This window comes from Anser brachyrhynchus, assembly GCF_964034855.1.
Source record: "Anser brachyrhynchus genome assembly, chromosome: 7".
Classification (NCBI taxonomy): domain Eukaryota; kingdom Metazoa; phylum Chordata; class Aves; order Anseriformes; family Anatidae; genus Anser; species Anser brachyrhynchus.
The window spans coordinates 9,551,552-9,573,671 of NC_137701.1; the positions used below are offsets into that span (position 1 = coordinate 9,551,552).

Sequence of the window (22,120 nt, forward strand, 5' to 3'; positions counted from 1 at the left end):
AACCTGAAGCAGTTAAATCAGTTCACAGCTACGTGAGCCTAACCCGCTGATAGTTGGGGAGTTGTGCACACACAAGGACCTAAAACCATAATCCAGCACGCTGGTCAACAAAATAGATTAAGCTTTATGCACAAAGACATTTCTGCTGGAAACTAGACAAGTTCTAGATATGCTGGGGAGGAGAGGGAGTAAAAAGCCTCATCAGATTCAGCGTGGAGCTTAAGGGAACTGAGACACTGCTGCCTTCACAACAGCTAAGGACAATTTCACAACCAGAAGAGCACAGGAGACAGAAAGGCTCCTCCGTTCCTAACTAGGGCTCATGACAGATGCATGACTGAGAAATTCCAGTGTGATACACAGGAACCAGTAAAAAGCAGACAAGGTATTTGGTTATCCTTCTAGAAGGCTTCACTCAACAAGGCTGTTGGGTGCACACTCAAATCCTGTTCACACCAAAGGGGTTTGTCAGCGTCTACAGACCCATGGTGAATTACTCAAAGAGAGAATTGCTCAAAGTTGAACAAGTGCAGAACTGCTTAATTAAACTGTGTGCTGCTGAATTCGGATCTAAGACATTTGAGGAATACCTGGGTTGATGAACTTGTATACATCTCAGTCAGTTCCTCAAGGATGTTTTATCACTACCCTTCAAACAGTTCAATGAGAAGCGGGTCAGGAAGATGCCAATACCAAAACTCCAATGTTACGAAGAAGAATTGGAGGAGCTAACTTAAATTCCACAGAAAGAGAAGATTTCTAGGACATGTTAGAAATGTTTCTTGGTACAGGAGGGTCAGACACCTTTCACATGCCAACTGTTTCACAGTGGTAAAAGGCTCAGAAACGAAGGAGCAGTGCAGAAAGAAAAATAGAAGTAAACAGATTTGCTTCAATGCCTACTTAACTCAGACAAACGTAACCCAGAGAGGAGAACTGAAGTTTTTAACTGTGCTTAGAGGAGACTTACTACAGAGCAGGTCAGACTGAATCCACCTAAGCTCCTGGATCAACAGTTTTCTGTTGGACCAGTCTCTTCTGAAAAGCCAGCTAACAGCAAAAATCCAGGTCCAAGGGCTCAGAAAGAATAAGAGAGAGCACCCAGGCCACTGAAAACCTCTCTCTTCAAGGAAAAAAAAAAAAAGTGAAAGAGCTCTATTCCAAAGCTCGTCTCCTTCCCTCAATTTTGGCAGTTCCACCACCACTACCAAGCAGAAAAAAGCATCAGCTTTCCTCATTCACACTTGGTTAAGAGCCTCAAATGCTGCAGACCACTGACACGGCTTAATAGGAAACATGTCCTTATCACACAGCTTTTCTAACATCCAGCTAAACGCTAGCAAAGCCTCCCAAAATACCCTATACCTAAATTGCAACTGTGAGCTTCTCCAACACGTCACTGCAGTTTGCCAAGTGATTATTCAGCAGAACTACCATGAGAACAGAGGAAGACACTTCTCTTTACTTCCTGGCTTTCAAATACACTTTTTGTTGTTGTTGTTTTGGTTTTAATTCAACTGTTTTGCTGTTCTCCAGCTTTACCGCAGGCCTAGGGCACAGAAAATCCTGGACCTGCCTATCGCTAAAGCAATATTTAAAGGCTGTTGTATTAAACTGAGGCCTACTGGGACCCACAGGCCCCCGACGCCATTTTGTAGCTTGCCTCCAGCAAAAAAGTTCCTTGATAAGAGGGAGCCGCATTAGGTTCACCTTTCCATTCAAAGAAAATAGGCAAAAACTCGCTCAGTGCTAGTTTTTAACCAAAATGTGCATTTCCTTCCCCTTGTCAGGCAGGCCTTGTAAAGACAGCAGCCCAGCAGTGGAAATAAGGCTAGATTTTGGACACAAATGTGCAGGAGCTGAACCCTTTTTGTCACCTTGTCAGTGGCACATTGAATTATCATATTCCAAGGGCCAAACTCAGAGCAAGCAGGTACTAACCTGTGGTGAACCTTACAAAAAATGAACACCAAAATTATATTCAACACATATGTATGCAGAATTTCTTATTGTTCGGGTCTGAAAGACAAGATCTTGAGGTAAGGCTGATTAGAATAACTTTTCACCTGAAAAGCACAACACATAGCTTCTCCTACATAAATACAATGAACATATTTATCTCCTAGGAAAGCCCAGGCTCTTCCACTGTCAGATCAGGCAGCCCAGCACCATGAGAAGTCTGCATTAAAATGATAATTTTGAAGTAGTCCAACATTTATTTTAACCACCTGTAGCAGTTTCTCCCAATATGCAGGTATGATCAAAACTTAGAGCATTGGGAAATTGCTTTTTAGCCTTTAAAGAAAGTAGTCAGTCTTAAACGTGCGTCCAGAAAACTTCTGACACTTAAAAGCATGTTTTCATATCAGCCCGTGGGAGGTATACAAACAAATCCCATTATTTGTTAACAGGATTAGCAAACGCTACTTAGAAAATATATCTCAGAGCATTTTAGCATTTACAAAAAAAATTTACAAGTCTCAAAAACATTATAATTAATTCTTTATAAGAAAACTCTTGTCCAAAGATCCAGTTAGCCAGCCTCAATTAATCTCTCGTCTCATTTACTATCTGGGCAGCATATTTGGTTTGTCTGCCAGACGTGGCACTACACCATCCTGCTTCATAGCAGAGGAGAGGTAGATTGTTAAACTGCATTTTGATCATTGGAGTGAATTTACAATTTCTAACACTACAGAAAAATGGAATTCCTTTCCATCTGAGAAATACAAAGGAAAATAAACCAACTAATAGTTTATTATGGAGCTTTATGTCCAATAAAAATGACGTCGAGTTAGTAAACTAAAAGTCAGGTGCTCTAAATCACAAGTCCTATGCTGGATCTACACTTACAGCAGCTTACCTCAGCTGAAAATTTGGCACCAGCTGACATTTTGGTTCTGTACGGACATCTTGCATAAAAATCAAAGCAAATTGGCCAGAATATTTACACACAGCTTACAGTAGCTTTTATAAAAAAATATATATATATATATATATATATATATATATATGGCTTGGCCAAAGGTTGAATGGACTCCAGAATTTCATTTATCCAAGGGAGAGTTAAATCTTCAGTGTTCCTGAGCCCTGATCTCTGCAGCTATTCATACATTTAAAAATCAAAGATGGGTCTAACCTTGCCCTTCACAGAGCAAGTCGGGGAAAAAACCTGCACCCAAGTGGACTGGAAACAGGGACACACTATGTTTTCATAACCTGCATGTACTGTTATGTGGCACCAGTGAGAAATATCTTGATCTAACTTCTTCCTCGTAAAGTACCCGAGAGGAGGTTCTGAGTAGAGGGATACAGGAAATAACATGAAAGTAACGTAAAACATGCATGAGGGGCATAAAACACTAAATTCATAAGTTTCAAGGGAAAAATAGATTAAAATCTCTGTATTTTAATGGCATTTGTTAGGAAGAGACACATTGCTGAAAACAATGTTGTTCTCTATTTTCCCCTCAAAACGCTTGCTGCGTGGCAAGTCTGAATAACATGGGTTATTACAGAGCAGCGAAGTCTTACCCCACCTTGCTTGAAGTGGCTAACGAAAGAGGAGCACTGAGTGGTACCAAAACAGCAGCACATCGTTTAGACTCTTCACAGATGCTCAGTAGGATGACTTTCCTTAAGTAAGAAGAAGGGTGGAAGCGTCTGAACACTTCCAGTTTTGCACTGCCTTGCCTGATGGCACAACAGAAAAAAAAGAGACAACTCTTAAGTCCTAAGTTCCTCCAGCTCTGGAGTAAAACATGGGACATGTCATCCAGCTCAGGGGAGCTCATAACCATGCCTCCAGGCAGCCCAGCACTTTTCGTTCTCAACTGTTTCCCTCCTATAGACGTACTGCAGTTCTTGCCGAGAAAGTTTTTCTGCTGGAGCTCACATCAACTGACAGGGTAGCAAACTCATACTAGATCTGCATGAAGTCCTGAGAAGTACATAAATATGATGGCCCTGTTGCTGCGCAGTTAAACTGTGTGAGACCTCGTGTAAGCACACAGGCATCGCAGGCCTGGGAAAGGAGTAGCAAGAGGCTGACACCAGCCGTGTTCAAGTGAGAATTTAAGACGAGGAAGGCGTTCTCGTAGCTCCAGGCAGGCCACACGACTGGTGACCTCTATAAAGAGCACGGGTGCCTCGATGTGACATCCCCCCCTTCCTGTGTTGTTCAACAGGCACAACCCCCTGCCCTTTCTCAAGGCTGACAAGACTTGACCGAAGGCCCCTTCGTTTCCTGACAGAGAGGAGAGATTCCCGAACTAGTCTGAGAAGGAGCTCACGAAGTGGAAGACGCCTAGTCGCTGCGGCACAGACCTCTGCGTGGGCCTGGCTACCTCGGTTCTCGGGCTTGTACGGCAGCGTCAGCATTTCCCATCGCCGCTGCAAACACTTCACCTGCGATATCACAGCACGGCATGTGCCTTCTTCCTAACTGCATCATAGCAGTGCCTGACAGACGTCTCGAGTCGCCTGAAAACATGCAGACCTTTCTGCTCCTCTTTCCTTTTCAGCTCCCAGGCACGCAGGTTACAACAGATTCCTGTTAGTCCCAGTGTGTGCAGCCCCGCACGGTCACGTTGCAGCTTATTTTCACTGCCCAAGCGCCTCAACTCTTCCCGTGCAATTTTCTGACTCCCCTTCATGCCGGCATCGCCTTCTGATTTGACTTGGAAGTCAGATCAGTAACTCATCGTTTGTAATGGCAAATCATTAATGACTATTTGAAATAAATCAGTTCTGAGTCTGAACCAGAAGGAACTTGCAACCTCCTTGTCACCTGATAATTCCCATCTATTACGGCCTGCCATGATCTTCCATTTAGGCATTTTCTCCTGCACTTTATAATAGCTGCATCAATTTATCTTCTCAGTTTAAGTAACAGCTTTCTCAGTAACTGCATATCAGATGCTCTAAAGAAACCTTAATAGATTAGCTATACTGTGTTTTTTCTAATATATACACACATGTATATTATTAAGGTAAAAGACCTGATGAATCAGTTCATAATCGAGTCATTTCAGTCACCTTTTAAAGCTGACGATTAAAAAAGCAAGCAGAAAACTTCAGTTTAAATACCATAGCATGACCTCGCGCCCCATTAGGACTTTTCAGTTGTTTTCTAAACAAAAATTAACTATTAGCCACAGAAACCAATGATTTCGCAAGTAAATCAGCTCCATAGCAGATCAGACACTTCTTTTTGTTACCACTTTGCGCTCATTTAAATAGCTTCGCATTCATTTAGTCACACGTTTGTTTTACATGTTAATGCATTAAAGTTAATTAACAATGTTTCCTAGATGATTTTTTAAATTCATTATTTATGTCGTCTTCATCCTGAACACAAATTTGAATTGGCCTCAACCTCTCACAACAGTTTTTATTCAACAGCTTGCCAAAGAAAAAAAAATATATTTTTTTAATCTCCTAACTTTTTCAGCTGCTTCAACTAAACTCTGAATACACTGAAGAAAATACTCCTGTACCAACAGAAAAAGCAGCAACTACAGCAATAAAGCATTTTCAGCAACAAGCTCTGCTTTTAGGTGCTGATTTTGTGGCATCCCCACTTTTAGCAGCTAGACTTCCTTAAACATTTCAGCCAGAAATATTTAAGCAGCACTTTCGCAGTTATTTATGCGATTTTTCTGTTAGAGTTGATTTATTAAAACGGGTTATCTCAATTTCAAACTCAGGAGGGGTTTTAAAAAGTTATCAAATGGAACCTGAAAATCCAATTTAAACTTTAAAATTTGTTTTTAAACTATTGGACATTTATCTATTGTAATGTTTGGCCTGCTCACAGCCTGCCTTTGGACAGCCGTGGGTGTACATGTTGCTGAAGGCATCTTGAGGCATTTCCCCCCACCTCGAACTCTCTCCCTCTTTTCTTTCCCCAATTCTTTGTGCTGCTGTGGTCAAACTAATTCATCTGAGGCTGCCCACCTCACGTCTGTTCTGCAAAATGACAATGGATACTGTGCCATTGCTGTGAATGGTACTTGTTAAATTATGCCTTCATCCTCATTTATTTATTAAAAAAAACACAACAGGGTTGTATAAAACACTATCAGCTAAGAGGAAGTACACAGAGTTTAATAGACAGGGATGGGCATGTTTTGCTAACTGGCTAATCAGACTCAGAAGAGCATAAACCCATGTAAAACTTCCTGGTGCTGTCACAAACAGGCAGGCAGTGGCGCACGGAGGAGTCGCTCCCGCGTTGCTCTCCCTTCTGCATTTTCCGCTCCACTCCCCACGGGATCCTGCTCTGAGCAGAACGGTGTTTAAGGCAGCACGAGCTGCACCGGGTGGTCAGCTCAGACAGCTTCGCAGGGACATGTAACATCCACCAGCCGAACGGCATAATCCTGGAGTCCTGCCCAGCATTCCTGCTCCTGCATGTGTTAGCATCCATAAATTAACTGGCGCTAATGAAACGCCCGTAACTGGACTTGGAATACTGTTGCGTGCCTAATGCCTACCTTCAGGTGCATAATTAATTGCTCTGCGAGGCACTGGGAGGCAGTGGGAATAAAAGCCCAGCTAAGTGCTGATACAACAGCCTGTAAAGCCAGCGGACTAGAACAGAAAGGCCTCCGAGATCAGTCACTTTCAGCTAAGACTCCCGCTAGCGATATGCAGAGGACTAATTAGGATATTATTTGTTACCATTTGGAGGAGCAGCTTCTCAGTTTGGTTAGAGGTGAGCACTAATCAGCTGCTGAAATCTAAACTGATTATGTCTGAAGTGTCGACAGATGCAGAACTCCCTGAGTGAAGAACGAACATGTGTCAGCTTTTTGTGACAAGCCAAGGGAATACTTGTTTAACAGAAAAAAACACCCCCCACATTATTTAATTCTGTGCAGCCGTCATGTACAAATAGAATGAATCATGTGAAGAGCAGTGGGATTGAATGTACCAGTCTAACACCCCAAAATAATTACATAAAATGTCCTTTTTCCTCTCAACAGAGCCCAACTTTTTCCCCACTGATGCTTTTATCTTAGTAGAGATCTAGGGGGTAAGTGAGGGCAGAAAGAAAGCAAAACCTCCCAGACTTGCCAGCAAAGCATCCTGGTTCATTGCTCTGCAGAATGCAAGTTAACACTGTTGTTTAAACACGTGTTATAAATAAATTTTGCATTCCTAAAATACTAAGCTCAAATCCTTTCCCTGATCCCAACATCGTCTGTGCAGTCGCATTTCCATGCGGTAACCTATCACCACCCAACATACCTACAGCCAACAAAAAGCAATCTTCGCCCTAAGGAGTTTACGAGGGAATTTAACAGCAATACTCCCAAGCCTTCTTCCAGGCAGCTGAGAAGTAGCAGAAAGGTCCCAGTGCTAACAGGACAGCCACGAGGGCAGTCGGGGGAGGACTGCCTGACTCAGCAGGCTCTAGAATTTATTTTTTTTTCCACGTTTTGCCAGAGGGGCTCGCCATTCTGATTTAAAAAAATGCCACGAGACTGAAAGGGAGTAAAAACCAGCCCACTGCCTTTGATCTTCTCCCCCAGAGCAGCAGGGTCTCAGTCAAAGCGCTTGGTTGAGTCGGGACTGAAGAGCTCAGCTCCTCACAGGAAGAAACATCGACACCCCGCTTGTACCGAGTTAGGCAAATGTGTCAGCATTTGCAGGACTCGGGGCTTCAAAGACAAGATTTGAGAAGTGAAAGGAACAGAGGGATACAGCATCAAAACGGCATGTTGTAGCACAGTCACCTGTTCACAGTTACCAGATACAAGACGAAGCAGTTGCAGGAGTCACACCAAACGCTTCAGACGAGCCAACAACTCACAGGCTTACCCCGTCCACGTTTTGCTGGACCAGGTACGCAGTTAGTGTCGTGCGACCGTCCAAACTGCTCCTTCCTAAGTAACACGGCTGTCGATGAATTACAAAGACACTGCAAAAGCATCTCAACTACATAAGGTGCTGAGCATATATATGGAAAGAGACAGCCCATATCCCAAAAAGCTTTAATCCTCCTGAAAATTAAAATCCAAATGAACGTGTGGGTTTGAAATGTCATTGTTCAGCACCAGCCAATGAGATATTCCAGTCTGAGTTTCTGAACCATCTGGTAAAGCATCACAACAGCTTTAAGCATCCAAGGATCTGTCAGGGGCTTTAGTTTAGAAATACTAATAATCCCATCATGTGCAGCTCCTGCTGAATGGAAGGTATACCTACTCAATGATTTACTCCCCCCTCCTCTTCCCAACCGAGCTGGTGAGAATTAGCCTGAATAAGATTGGTTACGATTCCTCCATCCGAACAGAGCACTGCTCAACTGGCGTGGAGCTCTTACCCTCCTCTGCCTTACGAGTCCTGGAGAGGAGCTTTGGTGGGCCAGAACTGGAAGAACAATTTCCAGGACTAGCATTTAAGGAAGAAAAAGCATTTTGCTTTGAACTACTTAATTCTACTGATTTTGTTAGTTTTTTGTTTTTTTTTTTCTTTCTTACAATTTACCTTGACTTTTAGAGGTGACATTTAGGAAAAAAAAGTGGAGGAAGCTCTATGAAACACATTTAACACGCGTGTGCAGCCCACGGGACAAGAAATGCTGGTCTGGCGAAGCCAACTCCTGGCTGGCAGACAGGCATTTCAGCTTCTATCTGTGGCTCTGCCATTGACTCATGTGGCATGTCACTGACCGAGTCACTTTGGACCAACTCTTCAGGAGCTGTGCCCAGCTTGATGTGTTCCTGACCCATTTTCAGACTGTGTAGCAACCCATGCCATCTGTGGAAGCCAGACCTACAACACCCCCGGCGAGGCATCCCAAAAACAGGGGCTTTTGCCAAAAGAGTCCTGTTCGCACCTCTCTTTGCTGAAAGCACCAAGGCTACTGCCCTATCACCATCAATGTGTTTGAGACCTTTGGGTGAAAGGCCCTTTCTGAACCATCGCCTGCTAACACTAACGTGAGAGTTGGGGCTTCTTCGTCTCTTCGTTCCACTGTGGTTTCTAAACCAAGCACAGAAGCTTGAAGTTAAATTAGCAGTTTAGGACCATTGGTCTTAACCCCCAGTCTGCGGTCAATGTGTTGCTCTTGGTAGGTTTTGATAATGCCCACAGCAACAAATTGAAAAATGAGGTGACACGGGACTGAATACGGTAGGTCTGCAGTCCTGTTACTGCCCACGGGCTGACAGTGGCTGGGGACTGTACTCCAGAGCAGCAGTTTGCAGCCACTAGAGCATGGAATAATCCTAGGGGCACACAACAAAAGGGGAAAAAAAAGAAATGCAAAGCTGCTATTAAACAGCTTTAAATTCACTTTGTGAGATCCATAGCTGAAATGTAGAACGTTTTAGGAAATTGAAGAATATTGAATTAATTTTTTTATTTCAATAATCATTAAGAAAAATAATGGTTTTTGAAAACTGGCCTTTGAAAGTAGCTTAACAGTCTACTAGAAAGGCACGCTAAACCTAATATGCAGAATCTTCAGGGGAATGGCTTAAAAATGCTTTGTACACAGCCAATTAACTCTAACTTATTGATTGAGATAGCATCTCTTAATTGTTCACTTGGTTAAATATTTCTCTTTGGAGAATTTTTGTTCCAAAGAACAATTTTCACCAATTTCTGTAAGCTGCCATTCAGGCTACAGGTGGACACACAGAGTCATAGTAGTCATATAGATGGTGGTGAGTTGTTAGTAGTTCAAAAAATAGCAACAACAAAAGAAGCAGAAGAGGTTTGTCTCAGAAAACCACACTGGAAAATAAACACTTGCAGGTAATTCTAAATAGAGACTTGTGAAGTAAAGACAAACGCAGCTGAGAGCTAATAAAGCCCTATCTGTTAAACTCAGCATCCTGTGAGCCGATATTGGTCTTTTAGCACTCACCATTCTGCAACCACTGGAAAAAAATGGTCATGGGTAAAACCCAAAAAGATGTGATAAAGTCTTGCTATTTCGCTGAAAAGCCACACGTCATTTGCATGAGCACTTGAGCAAATCATTGCAGAAAAATCAGCTGTCAATCAGCTGCTGCTTCTGTATCACCAATTGACCGGAGGGGGAGAAAAATAAATAAATAAATGAGGCAATTTTCAGTAGTAAGAATCGTGTTGATATATAAAAGACATTGATCGGTACGTGGGCCAACAGAGAAGCGGTACGAGTTACGAGGTATTGAACTAAGGCAAGTCAAAACCCGCAGCAAAGTGCCAGCCTTTGCTAAACGCATATGCCACCAGCAGCTGAGCATCAGGGAGAGCTTTGCAGAAATGAAGAAGTATTCTTGATTGATGGGAAAGCAGCCCAGAGCAGAGTTTGTGGCCTTAAACAAGAAAAAAGTAATTTGACAAAAAAAAAAAAGTAATTCAACAGACAAAAAGCCAAAGCCGCTAAACGTCCAGTTTTTCTCACCAGCAGCTCCTCCACACATCTCACCTAGGATGCAAGCCTGTGAATGCTGAAATACACAAAAAATTCTCCCCACGTAGGTATTCCCGTGGCCTGTTCTGGTAAGGCAAGGTACCCATGAGCCAAATCAAAGGCAAAAACCTCACACTTTACACGTGCCAGCCTCTGGCCACAACCTGAGACTCTTATCTCCAAAGGAAAAGCGATGAACACTTTGGTCTTGATCTCCCTCCGAAAGCTGAAAAGACTGGTGAACGTCACGCACTAGATGATGATGGTCTCAGAAGAGTAAAAAGCAGGTACCAAGTTATCACATCCTCCCCTCACACGTGGCTTTTGTTGGGGTAGATGAGAAAGCAGACGGGGAAATTAGAGCTGGACAACAAACACCACAAATGTAAGACACAAAGCTTATCGTTAAGGAATGTTCCCGTTTGCATCAACAGTTGAGCTGGCTAAAAATAATAGTAATTTAAACTCAAAAGAAAAATGGAGGCGTTTTCCATTAAAATTGATTTTTCAACTTGTTCTAACAAAAAGTAGAGAAAGGTTGAAAACAAAGGACAAGGAAATATAATATTAAAGTACTCCAATGCTTTGTAGCTCTTAGCTAAGGTCTGCTAAAGTCAGTAGGTAAGTGCCTTCTTACTGGTGTAATTGCATCTTCTTGCCCCATCCACAATTTCCTCTGCAAGATCAGAACTGGACCAGCCCAGCGCCTTATGCTGCACAACCCAGCCTTCCACAGAGAAGCAAAAACGCTACTCCCAGCGTCCCTTACAGAGTCTATTATTTATCAGCTACAAACACCTGTACTCTGAGATAAAGCAGGTTTCCAGCTCTCGAGATCAGAGGATAACTTACAACAGCGTTTTGAAAACACGTTTGCCCAACCGGGTGCAACTCAGAGCAAAAAGGGAAGCCCTGCAGGACGCGGTGGCCTCTGATGGTCGAACCCATGTAATGTTAAACGGAGACCGAATGAGGAGGGGGAGCGAGGAAAAGGAAGTGTGCACACACCACGGCTTTGCACTTACATAACGTTTCCTCTCCAGAGTCCTTTACAGAGAAGCACCGCCTGAATCTTCATCATCCCCATCTCGCAGGGATGAAACTGAGGCAGAGAAGAGGGGGAATTTCCCAAGATCAAATGGGTGCTGCGATAAAGGAAAGGTCATGCTAAAAGTCTTACAGGCTTTCAGGATGATGCTAACGCTATTATCCCCGGTTTTCCGGTGGGAAAGAAGGGTCCTACCATGTAATTGCTTTTCCAACACTGCAAAGGACATCGAGCTTGGAGTTCAGGGAAGAGGAGGGGGCAGAGAAGGGAAGACAAGCCTAGTTTCAAACCTTTGGTGCGCATTTATAACGTCGTACAGAAACTGCATTTCAGGATGGAATGATTATTGATTTCTTAATGGATTACTGCTGCACAAATTTACACTCCCCCCAAAAACATCAATCTTAGGATAATAATTATAAACCTATCACGGGGTATAGAGCCTTCTGACTGAGTAGAAACTTATCGCTATCTGCCGGGAAATGGCCAGTTTTCTGTTTCTCCTGCTCCAACCACATTACAGCACGGTAAGGAGCTACTGAAAAATACATGCCACTATAAAACAAAGTTTGTCATAGCCACAGGACACACCTCCAGTCAACCTTCCTTAAACGCACTCTTTTAAACAGCCGCCCTTAAGACAGTGCTTGATCCATTAATGAACAAGTTAATTAGTTATTAGAACCCTTTTATGTTATTTTTACCATAGTAATGAAGCAGCCACAGCACAGAATGAGACTCCTTAATGGGCAACATACATTCAGAAACCCACACACACTCACTTTTTCTGCTTGCCAGCCTACAGTCAAATGTTTCTGTAGCCTTTTTATTTATTTTTTAGGGAAGGCACCCATGGAACAGATTTGCTACAAGCAGCATCACTGCAAAAACTACTGAATTACCCGAAGGACTCCCATCGACTTCAAGAGGGGACAGACCAAACCACTGGAGACGGGCACTACGCAAATTTATAAATGGTTCTAAAACAAAAAAATCAAGATCCCACTATGAATACCACCTACTTCCCACCCCCTGTTTAACCAGAAACATCACATGAGGTTATAGTTCACCTGTGGCCCCCGGGCTGACAGTGATCTGCGAAGGGCTGGCTGTGAAACCAGTGCCTACCTGCTGCCGGTCCCATCTCTGCGAGGGGCAACCACCCCTCGCCAGTCGGCAGAGGAGCAGAGCAGCCAATTCACCACCTCCTTGCCCCACAGGGATACCTCTGAGCTGAGATCTCCAAGCTCCAGCCACCAGCACAGGTCAGTGCACCTTGCCCTCTGCAGAAACACCAGCACCAGGAGCTCCCAGCCCTGCTCAGACATCACCTTGTCCCTGTGAGAGACCATGTAGGACACTGATTGATTCAAGCTAAAAATACCCCCATTTCTGTTTCTTTATTTAAAAACAACCAAACCAGCCAGCCTGACAGAGAGCAGGGCATGTTTAACTCTACCTTAAATGCAAGCCTTAAGGAGAATCATCTCTGTTAGAAGGGCATGCGGGCCACCTGGCAGCCGTAACATCTTCAAACTGTCTTAGATAAATTGCTCAAAATACTAAGTGACAGCCCACAAGTCCAACACCATTAAATCAGGTTAAATCCTGGCACACACCAGCTTATTTTCAAGTGCCTGCCATGCTGTTTGACTGCTGTTCGCCCCAGTTGCGCCCTGTTCAGCACCAGGCCCACTGCACCCAGCGCAGAGCCTCACTGCAAGCAGGGGTAATGGTGCCCAGAGAAGCCAAGTGGCAGAACTGAAATGTGAAGACAAGGTAGGACCTGATTGTAATCTACCTGCTCCCTTCTGTGCCTAAAAATGTCACATACAAACGTAGCCAGTTGAGGTTTCCCCCAGAGTAAGCTTGTCACTACCTACATCTTGCCTCCACAGTGTGGGTCTGCTCTAAAGCAGGTGGAAACAGACGGAGAACTTCCAACTGTGGGCTTGGGATCAGGTCCTCAGTTACTTCTGACAAAGCCCTCCAGCTACACGGCACAGGATCGTCACCTTAAGTCCCATTTATCTGAAAGGCTACAATTCAATTAACGCACCAACTTCTTCCCCTTCCTCAGAATCTCCCCTCACCCAGGACCTAGACACAGCCACCACAGGAAAGCGAGAACATCTCCAACACACATCATGTTCTGAAAAAGTGGTTAGCAAACAACAACAAAAAAGTCACAGAAAGCAGCATTCTCCAAGGTACACAGGCCACATAAAATAAAAGCAAAGGGCCCAAAGCGCAACACTTGCCATCAGCTTCAATTAGCAGCAAAGTGGGGTTTGGGAAAACAAGGGCCTCTTCAGAGCTGCTATAGGGCAAAGATGAAATCCCAGAATTAAAAACAAAATCCCCACATGCACATTAATATTCAGAGGCAATTACCTTTCAGCTTAAAGTCAGCCAACATGCATCTTACTACAGCAGCTCTTAAAGCAATCTTGTTTACAATTGGAAATGGATTACATTATCTCAGCTCCACCTATCCACATAATGCAGAGCAAACTGTCAAACATAAAATTACAAAATGGTTATTGTAAGGTATCCCCTTCAGCATAAGAATTAATTTGACCTATTTTATTACTAAATTATTACTCCCACACAAATTTTCTATCACAGATATCTATCAGCGCTGACATTTATATTCCAGTGAGGCACTCTCAGATGCATATTTTCTTCTTCTCCATCTCAAAGGTGTATTGAGCAGATTTGATGTAAACAGCCTCCTGCCAAGCTAGTTAAAATCTTTAAACTTTATACATACAATTAGATTGTGACAATAAGCATTTGCTTTAAAAAAAAAAAAAAAAGATCTACACAGCTTCAGATTCTGAAACAAAATGCTTCACAAGAAATATTAATCTGCATTTAAGGAGGACCTACAGATATTTTCACTCCAGCTCTGGCAGGTTGTTCTGATTGTCACTGAGAGACATGCTTTGACACAGTGGCCCTGATTAAGAATGTGCTTAAGTCCTATTAAAGCCAATGGGAGTTAATCAGCTGTTTAAGGGCTTTGCTAAATCAGGACCAGAACAGGAGACATTTCCAAAAAATCTGGGCCTAAACTGAACACGCACTAATTAGCTGCACACACCAATTACATGATTACGGATGAAACACAGTTGTTTAGCATTTACAACAGCACACTTTGTGGGGAATCATTTAGAAATAACTTCTAATTACCATTCTGTAGCAGGTCCCACACTGCAGTATAACCCACATATACCATGGTAATTGTAGTTGAGGGAATGTTTTTTTTGTTGTTTGTTTGTTTTTAAATCCTGCCATTAATATTTGCCCAAATTCTCAAGTGGATCAAGATCTGACCCTTTTGGAATTTTGCTGTGTTCGTAGTGGGAACAGCTGAGCGCTCAAGCTCTCCTTTCTTACTGCTACTTTTTTGCTTGCAGACACTATTCACTCTTGCCTTTCCAAATGTAAGATTTGTACTCTGTGCCGCCCAACGACTTAAGCTGGGCGCTCAGGAAACAAACAAATTGGCACAGATTTGCATATTCAGGATTACAGATACCAGCAGTGAATTTCTAGCAAATTACTGTTCCTACAAACCAGGAATTGCTAAAATTATCAATGATCATAGCAGTTTATCTGTTTGACATGAACCAGGATTGCCAAGTCTCACTTTCATGACCACTAGCCTGCTAGGTACTGCTTTTTCTTAGCACCAAGTGACTATAAAAATTATCTAAATAAGAAAAAAAAAAGGCATTCCCAGCCCTAGAGGTTGCTGAATAGCCATGTCTCAGTGGAAAACAGCTCAGAGACGAGAAGATACGCTGAAAATTACATTTATTAAAACAAACAAAAAAAAAATCTCATGGCATGTAAGGCAATCTTGCAATTTAAAACTTGACTCATGATTGTGAAAGTTTGGAGTTGGCATGCCAACTTGGTGAGCCATCTGCTCACCAACAATTTATAAACGAGACTGCTGCCAAAGCCACCCGATTACTCAGTTCTAATATTAGTGATGCAACTAAAACATGCTTGTAGGATTTTTCCCCCCGTGAACCAGGAAGCACAGGAAAAAATTACATAGGAAAAGTTAAAAAGAAAATAGGGAAAATGTGTTTTTACTTCTTCAAATCTGATTATTAGGAACATTCAAGATTAATTCAGACCTTCAGAACTGAAGGTACTCTAAAGCAGTCAGAAAGAAAAAAAACCAGTAGAGATTACAGCAACGAGAAAAGGTAAATCATGTACTCTGTATCCAATGTCTATTTCTTCGTTAGCGATTCAAATGATAGTTAAAAATAAAAACACATTATGCTAAAAAGCAACTCAAAATAGTATTTAATACATTTGAACAAATGAAAAAATCCAACAAACTGTGTGTGCAGGCTAGCAGGTACAACTGCTGATTTTACTACTGATGCTAATTTTACCATTAGAAATGGGCAATTCGGGATAAAAGCACTGCTTTAAACAATTTCTTTCTTATTGAAATTCCAGTTTACGTACAACAGTGAAAAACTGCTGGAAGTTAACCTATGGTAAATAATCCTTGGGGCAAAAGATACCGTAATGAAACTGCATGGAAAATTACTCACTCATTTTTAAAACATGAGTCACAATTCAGTTTTGTTGGCCTGAAACTCCAGATGCATCTCCATGGCAAGCCCGCAGCAAATCCCAAAGCACGGCCCCTATTCCCCGAGCTCGGGGATGCGCTGCTACAACAGTAACCCAGGCACACGCAGCGCCAGCCCTGCCACACCGCGCCGTCTTCCCGTCCAAGTCCCTTCACAGCTGAACCACCAGCATCATTGTCAGCAGAACTAGGACATTTCTGAGTGCTCTGCAGGGCACAGAAGCAGAGCTGAAAGCACAGGGAACCCTGGTTTTATTAATTAATAGGACAATGACAGCAACGAGCATCCTGCTTTACACCTTGCTCTGTCGCTGCCAAAAGGGGTAGCTTTCAAATCTGCGTTTTGAAATTAAAATGCATCATCATTACACAATTACTGTTCTAATTAGCCTCCTCAACAACAGATCAGCTTTATTTACATTTAATTTGGGTTAATGAGTTAGTTGTAGTTTTATCTGAAGGATAATAGGGGAGAATTAATAATTGCTTAATCCACACAAAATTTTGTTGTTCACACAGTGCATAAAATTCTGAAAAACGCTTCTGAACCCTAGCCAACAACCACCAGCATATTTTCACTATCTGAAAGCAGCCAAAGCTCAGCAAATGTTACCATATTACATTAGAGTAGATTAAACTATTTATGTATATAATTAGAATTATTATTATAAACTACCGTCATAATTATAAATTGACATTTCATTGCCAGCTCCTAAGGAAGCTTTCTCCCTTCCAAAACACCCGGCCAGGACGACTGATTCAGGCCATCCCCTTGCTGACCTACCGAGACTTATTCCACTTGGAGCTGCACGAGGAGGTCACACAGATGCCCAGGCTGGAGAAGAAACGGGCTTCTCGCCTTCCCCATGCATCCTGTATCTCTCATACCTTTCTCCCCAGGGAACCCTAGTCTGCCTCTGAGGCCACTTGAAGTCCTCGATGTTTAACCAGGCATTGGTTTAAAAAGACTTTCAATTTTTGATTTACAGATGAAGTTTTGTGCTGCACATTCTCAATTTGGCTAGGCTTCCCCTGCGATAAGGCAGACCTTAGGGGCCGGCAGGTGGGAAATTTTGCAAGAACCCTTCGGAGGTGAGTAGGAGAGCCTGAAGTCAGACCGCATGTCCTCGAAAACACTTTCCAGTTGGCAAGCCCAGCCTTCCTCCACCCGAATCTGAGTTCTGACCCCACCACAAGAAACCAGTCAGAAATTCCTCGGTGTATGAGGAGGGAATCACTTACACCACTGGTTGCATAAAGGCATTCAGATGCAACAGCAAAGAGAATCAAGCAACATTCAAGAAGTTCAGAAAGCAGAGCAGAAGAGAGGGATCTGCACCAGCACAGTGGAGCAGACACCCTAGCCCATCGCTGAAGCCTTGCTGAGCAGACACGACTTAAAACTCAGGGATCTCCCTGCATATAATCACTAAAGAACCTGGGATATGGCAACCCTCCTTCACGTTCCTCAACGAAAATGTTATTTTCACTCCTTTCCTGAGGCACTGGGCAGTGCTGTTCTAGGCTACGCTGCCTAAAAGAGGGTTCTGCTGCCGAAGTGGTTGCATTTGGGACACAGATAAAGTGTCTCGACGTGACGATGAGCAAGTGCTCTACAGAGCATCGTTATAGATTATTTCCTGGAATGCACTGCAGTTCACTTTGGTTTTGAATACAGATGTGATATATATATTTACTACAGCAAAAATCTCACTACTATCGATCTCTTTATAAATATTTAATGGTTACCAGTCACAAGCTAAATTTAAATAACAATAGCACTAATGACATTAAATAAGTGAAACGCTTTAAAAGTGTGAGACAAAAAAAAAAAGCAAATGCTTTTTTTCCAGGACTTTAACCCAAAAGCAGCAAGACGGCAACCTGAAACCACGTTACGTGCTGATGGGCTGAGTCATGTCTGGTCTCACAGTCCCACCAGCGAGGTGATTTTGCACAAACATCTAACCAAAAGTAGGTTCTGCGAGCAGCAGGCTTCACAGAAAGCGTCTTCCAGCAACTTTTTCCCATGCAGATCCTTTGACATTAGAAAAAGGTGGTGCTTAATAGCTTTTCCTTCAACGGAGGCAGAATTCACATCTCTCCTCTCTTTCTGGCTTCCTAATTTCATAAGGCCTGCGTGATTGTAATATTTTTCAAGCCCGTACATCTCTATTGTATTTGACCGAGACTCTCTAAAAGTGCTTTTACCGTGGATTTACACACATCACACATGCACAGGCTTGTCACAAACCAGCACTGGACACATTTCAGATTGCTTTCGCCAGCTGCCTGCCTACCTCCTCTACCTGGTGTTAGTTATTTATGGGCAGCTGACTGGTGACAGCATTTACACCCTGAGAGTGCTCTGGCTTGGGATACATATACAAGCATGTGGGAATTTCGGAGAAATAAAGATATTGTGCAGCTGATAAAATACAAGTTTCAGAGGGCGCAGGAATCAACTCAGTTCTCAAGTACTTGACCCTTTGATAGGCAGCTAGCACATCCTTCTTCTGAACTCGAGCTACCTATAATCTGCCATTTTAAAGTCACACACACGAATGATGAAGCTGACTGCCTCCCACCTATAGGAGCTGAATTCATACTAACACTAATTTCTCTAATTTATCTCCACCTCTTCAGCCTATAATTTTGTTCGCCCATTTGTATCTCTTAAACTGGCACCCTTTGTGAAGCTCTGCAAGATTTATTGTTAAAAAGGAATGATATAATGAGGAGATATTACCTTAAACTCTAAAAGAATAGATTATCTGAAGGATAATACCTAACAGTGCTGGAGAGAGAGGCCTGTGTATTTAAGAGAGAGGAAATTTTCAAACAGGGTGTTTCAAGTAAAGCTGATACCACAGCTCATTCCACTGCAGCTGTATGGAGATGCACTAATCTCACCCAGGAGCCACCTGTGCTGGTTCAAGGTCAAAACACCTGGTAACAATAACCCAATTTGAGGAGATACAACCATAGAACTACTACACGCGGTGCCTAGAACACGTCTACATCTGAAAGGTGATGAGGGTCAAGGCACGGTGTGAATATAAGGCACAAAGGTGTATTCCAAAATATTTCTGCACTTAGGCAAACACAGCACATGTGCCAGATGATCGCAGACTCTGCGGAGAGCCAGGGAGAAAGGCCCCTCACCACAATATTGCACGTGAAATACAAACACCAAACCTAGGAATAGACAACTAAAAGAGGTTTGCAAAACTGCTCATTAAGATTTGCTCCCCTTCTGAAGTCATTACCTGGACAAAGCAAAACATACACTGCAGGATGTCATTTTCTTAAGAAGCCATGAGGTAAGTTTAAGAGATTATAAAAACAAACCACCACCACGCACCAAAACCAAACCCTGTTTTCTGCTTTTGCCTGATCCTTCTCCCCTTATCACACAACTGGTTTGCTAGCCTGAACAAGGTCTTGACTCTACTGCAACTCTTTCCTGGAAACTTTTAAATCATCGATGACTTCAAGAGAATAGCTACTCTTCCTCAGATGAATAGACTTCGTACCTCTTCTGTGTAAAAACACTTGCTGTTTTCATACAGAAAGAAGCAACCTCTTTCATTTTCAAAAGAAGGGAATTCACACCACCGCACTTGCTGCTCTTTGGACAGAAGGGGGTGTTTAATTCATGCTGCTGGATTTTAAAGGATGCCCAGATACAGTTACAAAAATTTCTCTCAGTTTGTGTTTTATGGCTAGACTGTTACCTAAGAGAGCACATTTGCTTGCAGAGGTAATCACAAAATGTCTGGAGGCTGAGTTAGGAACTAGGAGACAGTAGGTGTGAATTCTCACTGCACACACACACACCACACCTAAAAGTAATTACAGGAAAAATTAGTATGGATTTGGGCATATCAGAGGCTTCTCCAGGCAGCTTTCTGTGCTGCTCACCCCCATAACTCTCACGGACTGAGGGAACAGACATCCCCTGAGAAAAAACAGGGCAACACAACTTCTGATACAATTAGGGTTTTTCAGAAGTTGAGGGAATGCAACAGAAACATGGCCAACAATGAACCAAGAAGGATCCATCCTGCTGTGAAGGGCAGAGCACAGATATCTTCAGGATAACATTTTTGTTGTTGTTCAAGGGGAAGAGAACAACGGGGATAAATAAATAAATAAATAAAACTATTCCTCATCAGAAACTCAGGCTTTGTCATGTATGTGCTTTAACTGCAGATGTATCACCCCTATGGTAAGCCCTCCACAGAGCTTCCATTAGCTAGAGATGAAATACAGACTTGTCTTTCTGTCTCACGTGGGAAGAAACCTCATTAGAAAAAAGGTGATAGACAGGACAGGAAGATAGGGTGATGATTTGCTGTGCTTCACTGTGTCCTACCTTCTTCGGAAACTGCTTCAGACTTCTGCCTGCAGGACAAAGGGTGACACCCGCAGCACCAAGATGCAGTCGGGTCTTTTACCCCTGCTACACAAAGCTGCAGTTTGGACAGCAGAGCTGAGTCCCCAAAATGCCTTCTCCAGCCCAGCAATGCTGAGGGAAGAGATGTCAACTTTTCCCTTCTCTCTCCCCTGCTGTAGCAGCTACACTTGTGCCCAGGACAGCCTCACAGGTGGTACCAATACTTAAGTAAAAAGAGGGGGACAAAAAAACAAAACAACAACAAAAATAACAAAAACAAACACAAAAGGTCTTCTCCCAGCTTCTCCAGGTAACCTGAAGCCACGGTCTGTAGTGAATCACGCTCCTCTGCCCATGCCTCGTGCAAAACCCAGAGCTTGCTGAGGACAGGGATTCCTATCTGTCTGGGGAGGTGATGCACTTAAACTCCACTGTCTTTTGTTCACCACTGGCTGGTGGATGCCGAATTTCACCTGCTCCACACCTGGAGCTGTGTGTCCCTAGGACTGACCTCCAATCACCTACAGATAACCAACGCCCTGTTCCTAGGGCACAAGGGGATCCGACCGGCAACTTCAGCTTCACCAGGAGGTGTCCCCACATGCACTGCAAGGGTACCAAGAGCTCTGTGGCCTCTCCCGATGTGCAGAGGACAGAGCAATCGTGAGCTAAAAGAGCCAATGCAATGCACACAGGTGGTGCTCTGCTTGGCCATAGTGGGGGAGTCAGGAGAGTAATGGAACATAAACCCCAAAACTGGAATACAGAGCCTCAAAGAAGAAGTACGGAGAAAGCAAGAGCCAGTTAAAAACCAGGAGGTTCTAGTTCACAGAAGTTTAGCTGACTTATCTGCACACAGACGAGGGGGATGAATCAACCCCATGCTTTTCCAGGAACAGCGTCTCCTGCTTTACGACAGGCTCCAGCGTACCACCTGTAACACCGCTCACAGGTGACCCTGCCAGCCAGGGCCGTGCTTGCAGCAGGAGCTTCTGCCAGCACTGCTCTGCCTCTGGGGGATTTGCAGCCCTCCGAAGCCACAGGCTGACACAGCAGTGCCAGCAGAGGCCGGTAATGTAGAGCTGGCTCCAGATCAAGGGCACATTTTGCTGGGCAGTGTAATTGGGGTCTGTCCACGCACAGACCTGGTAAGGCTGAGCTGGATGAGAAGAGTTAAAATGTTGTGGCTGCTGCCATGAAAGCACATTCAAACAACAGGGGGCTTTAGGACTATCACAATTACTCCTGTGTGGGACAGGAAATAAGCTACACTAGTATTGAGGTACTGTTATCTGTGCCTAATTGTGAGGTTGTAGAAATGAAATTTAAATCAACACCTCAAAGTAGATACTGTAACAGAACTCCTGCTTTTGATGAGGTCTAAATGTGTGCCATCCAAACCTCCACCCTGAGTGATATATGGCCTCTGTGATTCTGGAAAAAAGAGACACAAAAACATGAGAGAAATCCCCTGCGATGACAAGAGTTGGGAGAAAAACCGGGCCCCCCATCCCCTAGCCCAGAGCCGTACCTGCCAAGCCTCACTGCTCCTTGCTGACAGCCCTAGCTGTGCTCCCCTCCCTTGGGGTGAGCAGCCAGCTGCCAGCACTTCATGGCTCTGGGTGAGGG

General features: G+C 43.4%; 1 protein-coding gene across 29 annotated transcripts in view; it reads right to left on the bottom strand.

Moving 5' to 3' along the window:
- The window catches only part of IKZF2 (IKAROS family zinc finger 2), a 116,304-nt gene that overhangs the window by 84,208 nt on the left and 9,976 nt on the right, over positions 1-22,120 (bottom strand). The window contains exon 1 of one of the 29 annotated variants that reach the window (XM_080599307.1): positions 16,052-20,451. The exons of the other annotated variants lie outside the window; for them this stretch is intronic. Within the exon in view, the coding sequence (XP_080455433.1) occupies positions 16,052-16,055 (4 nt within the window). The 5' untranslated portion in view covers positions 16,056-20,451. Of the gene's footprint in view, positions 1-16,051; positions 20,452-22,120 lie in introns of those variants that run through there. 29 annotated transcript variants of the gene reach the window in all.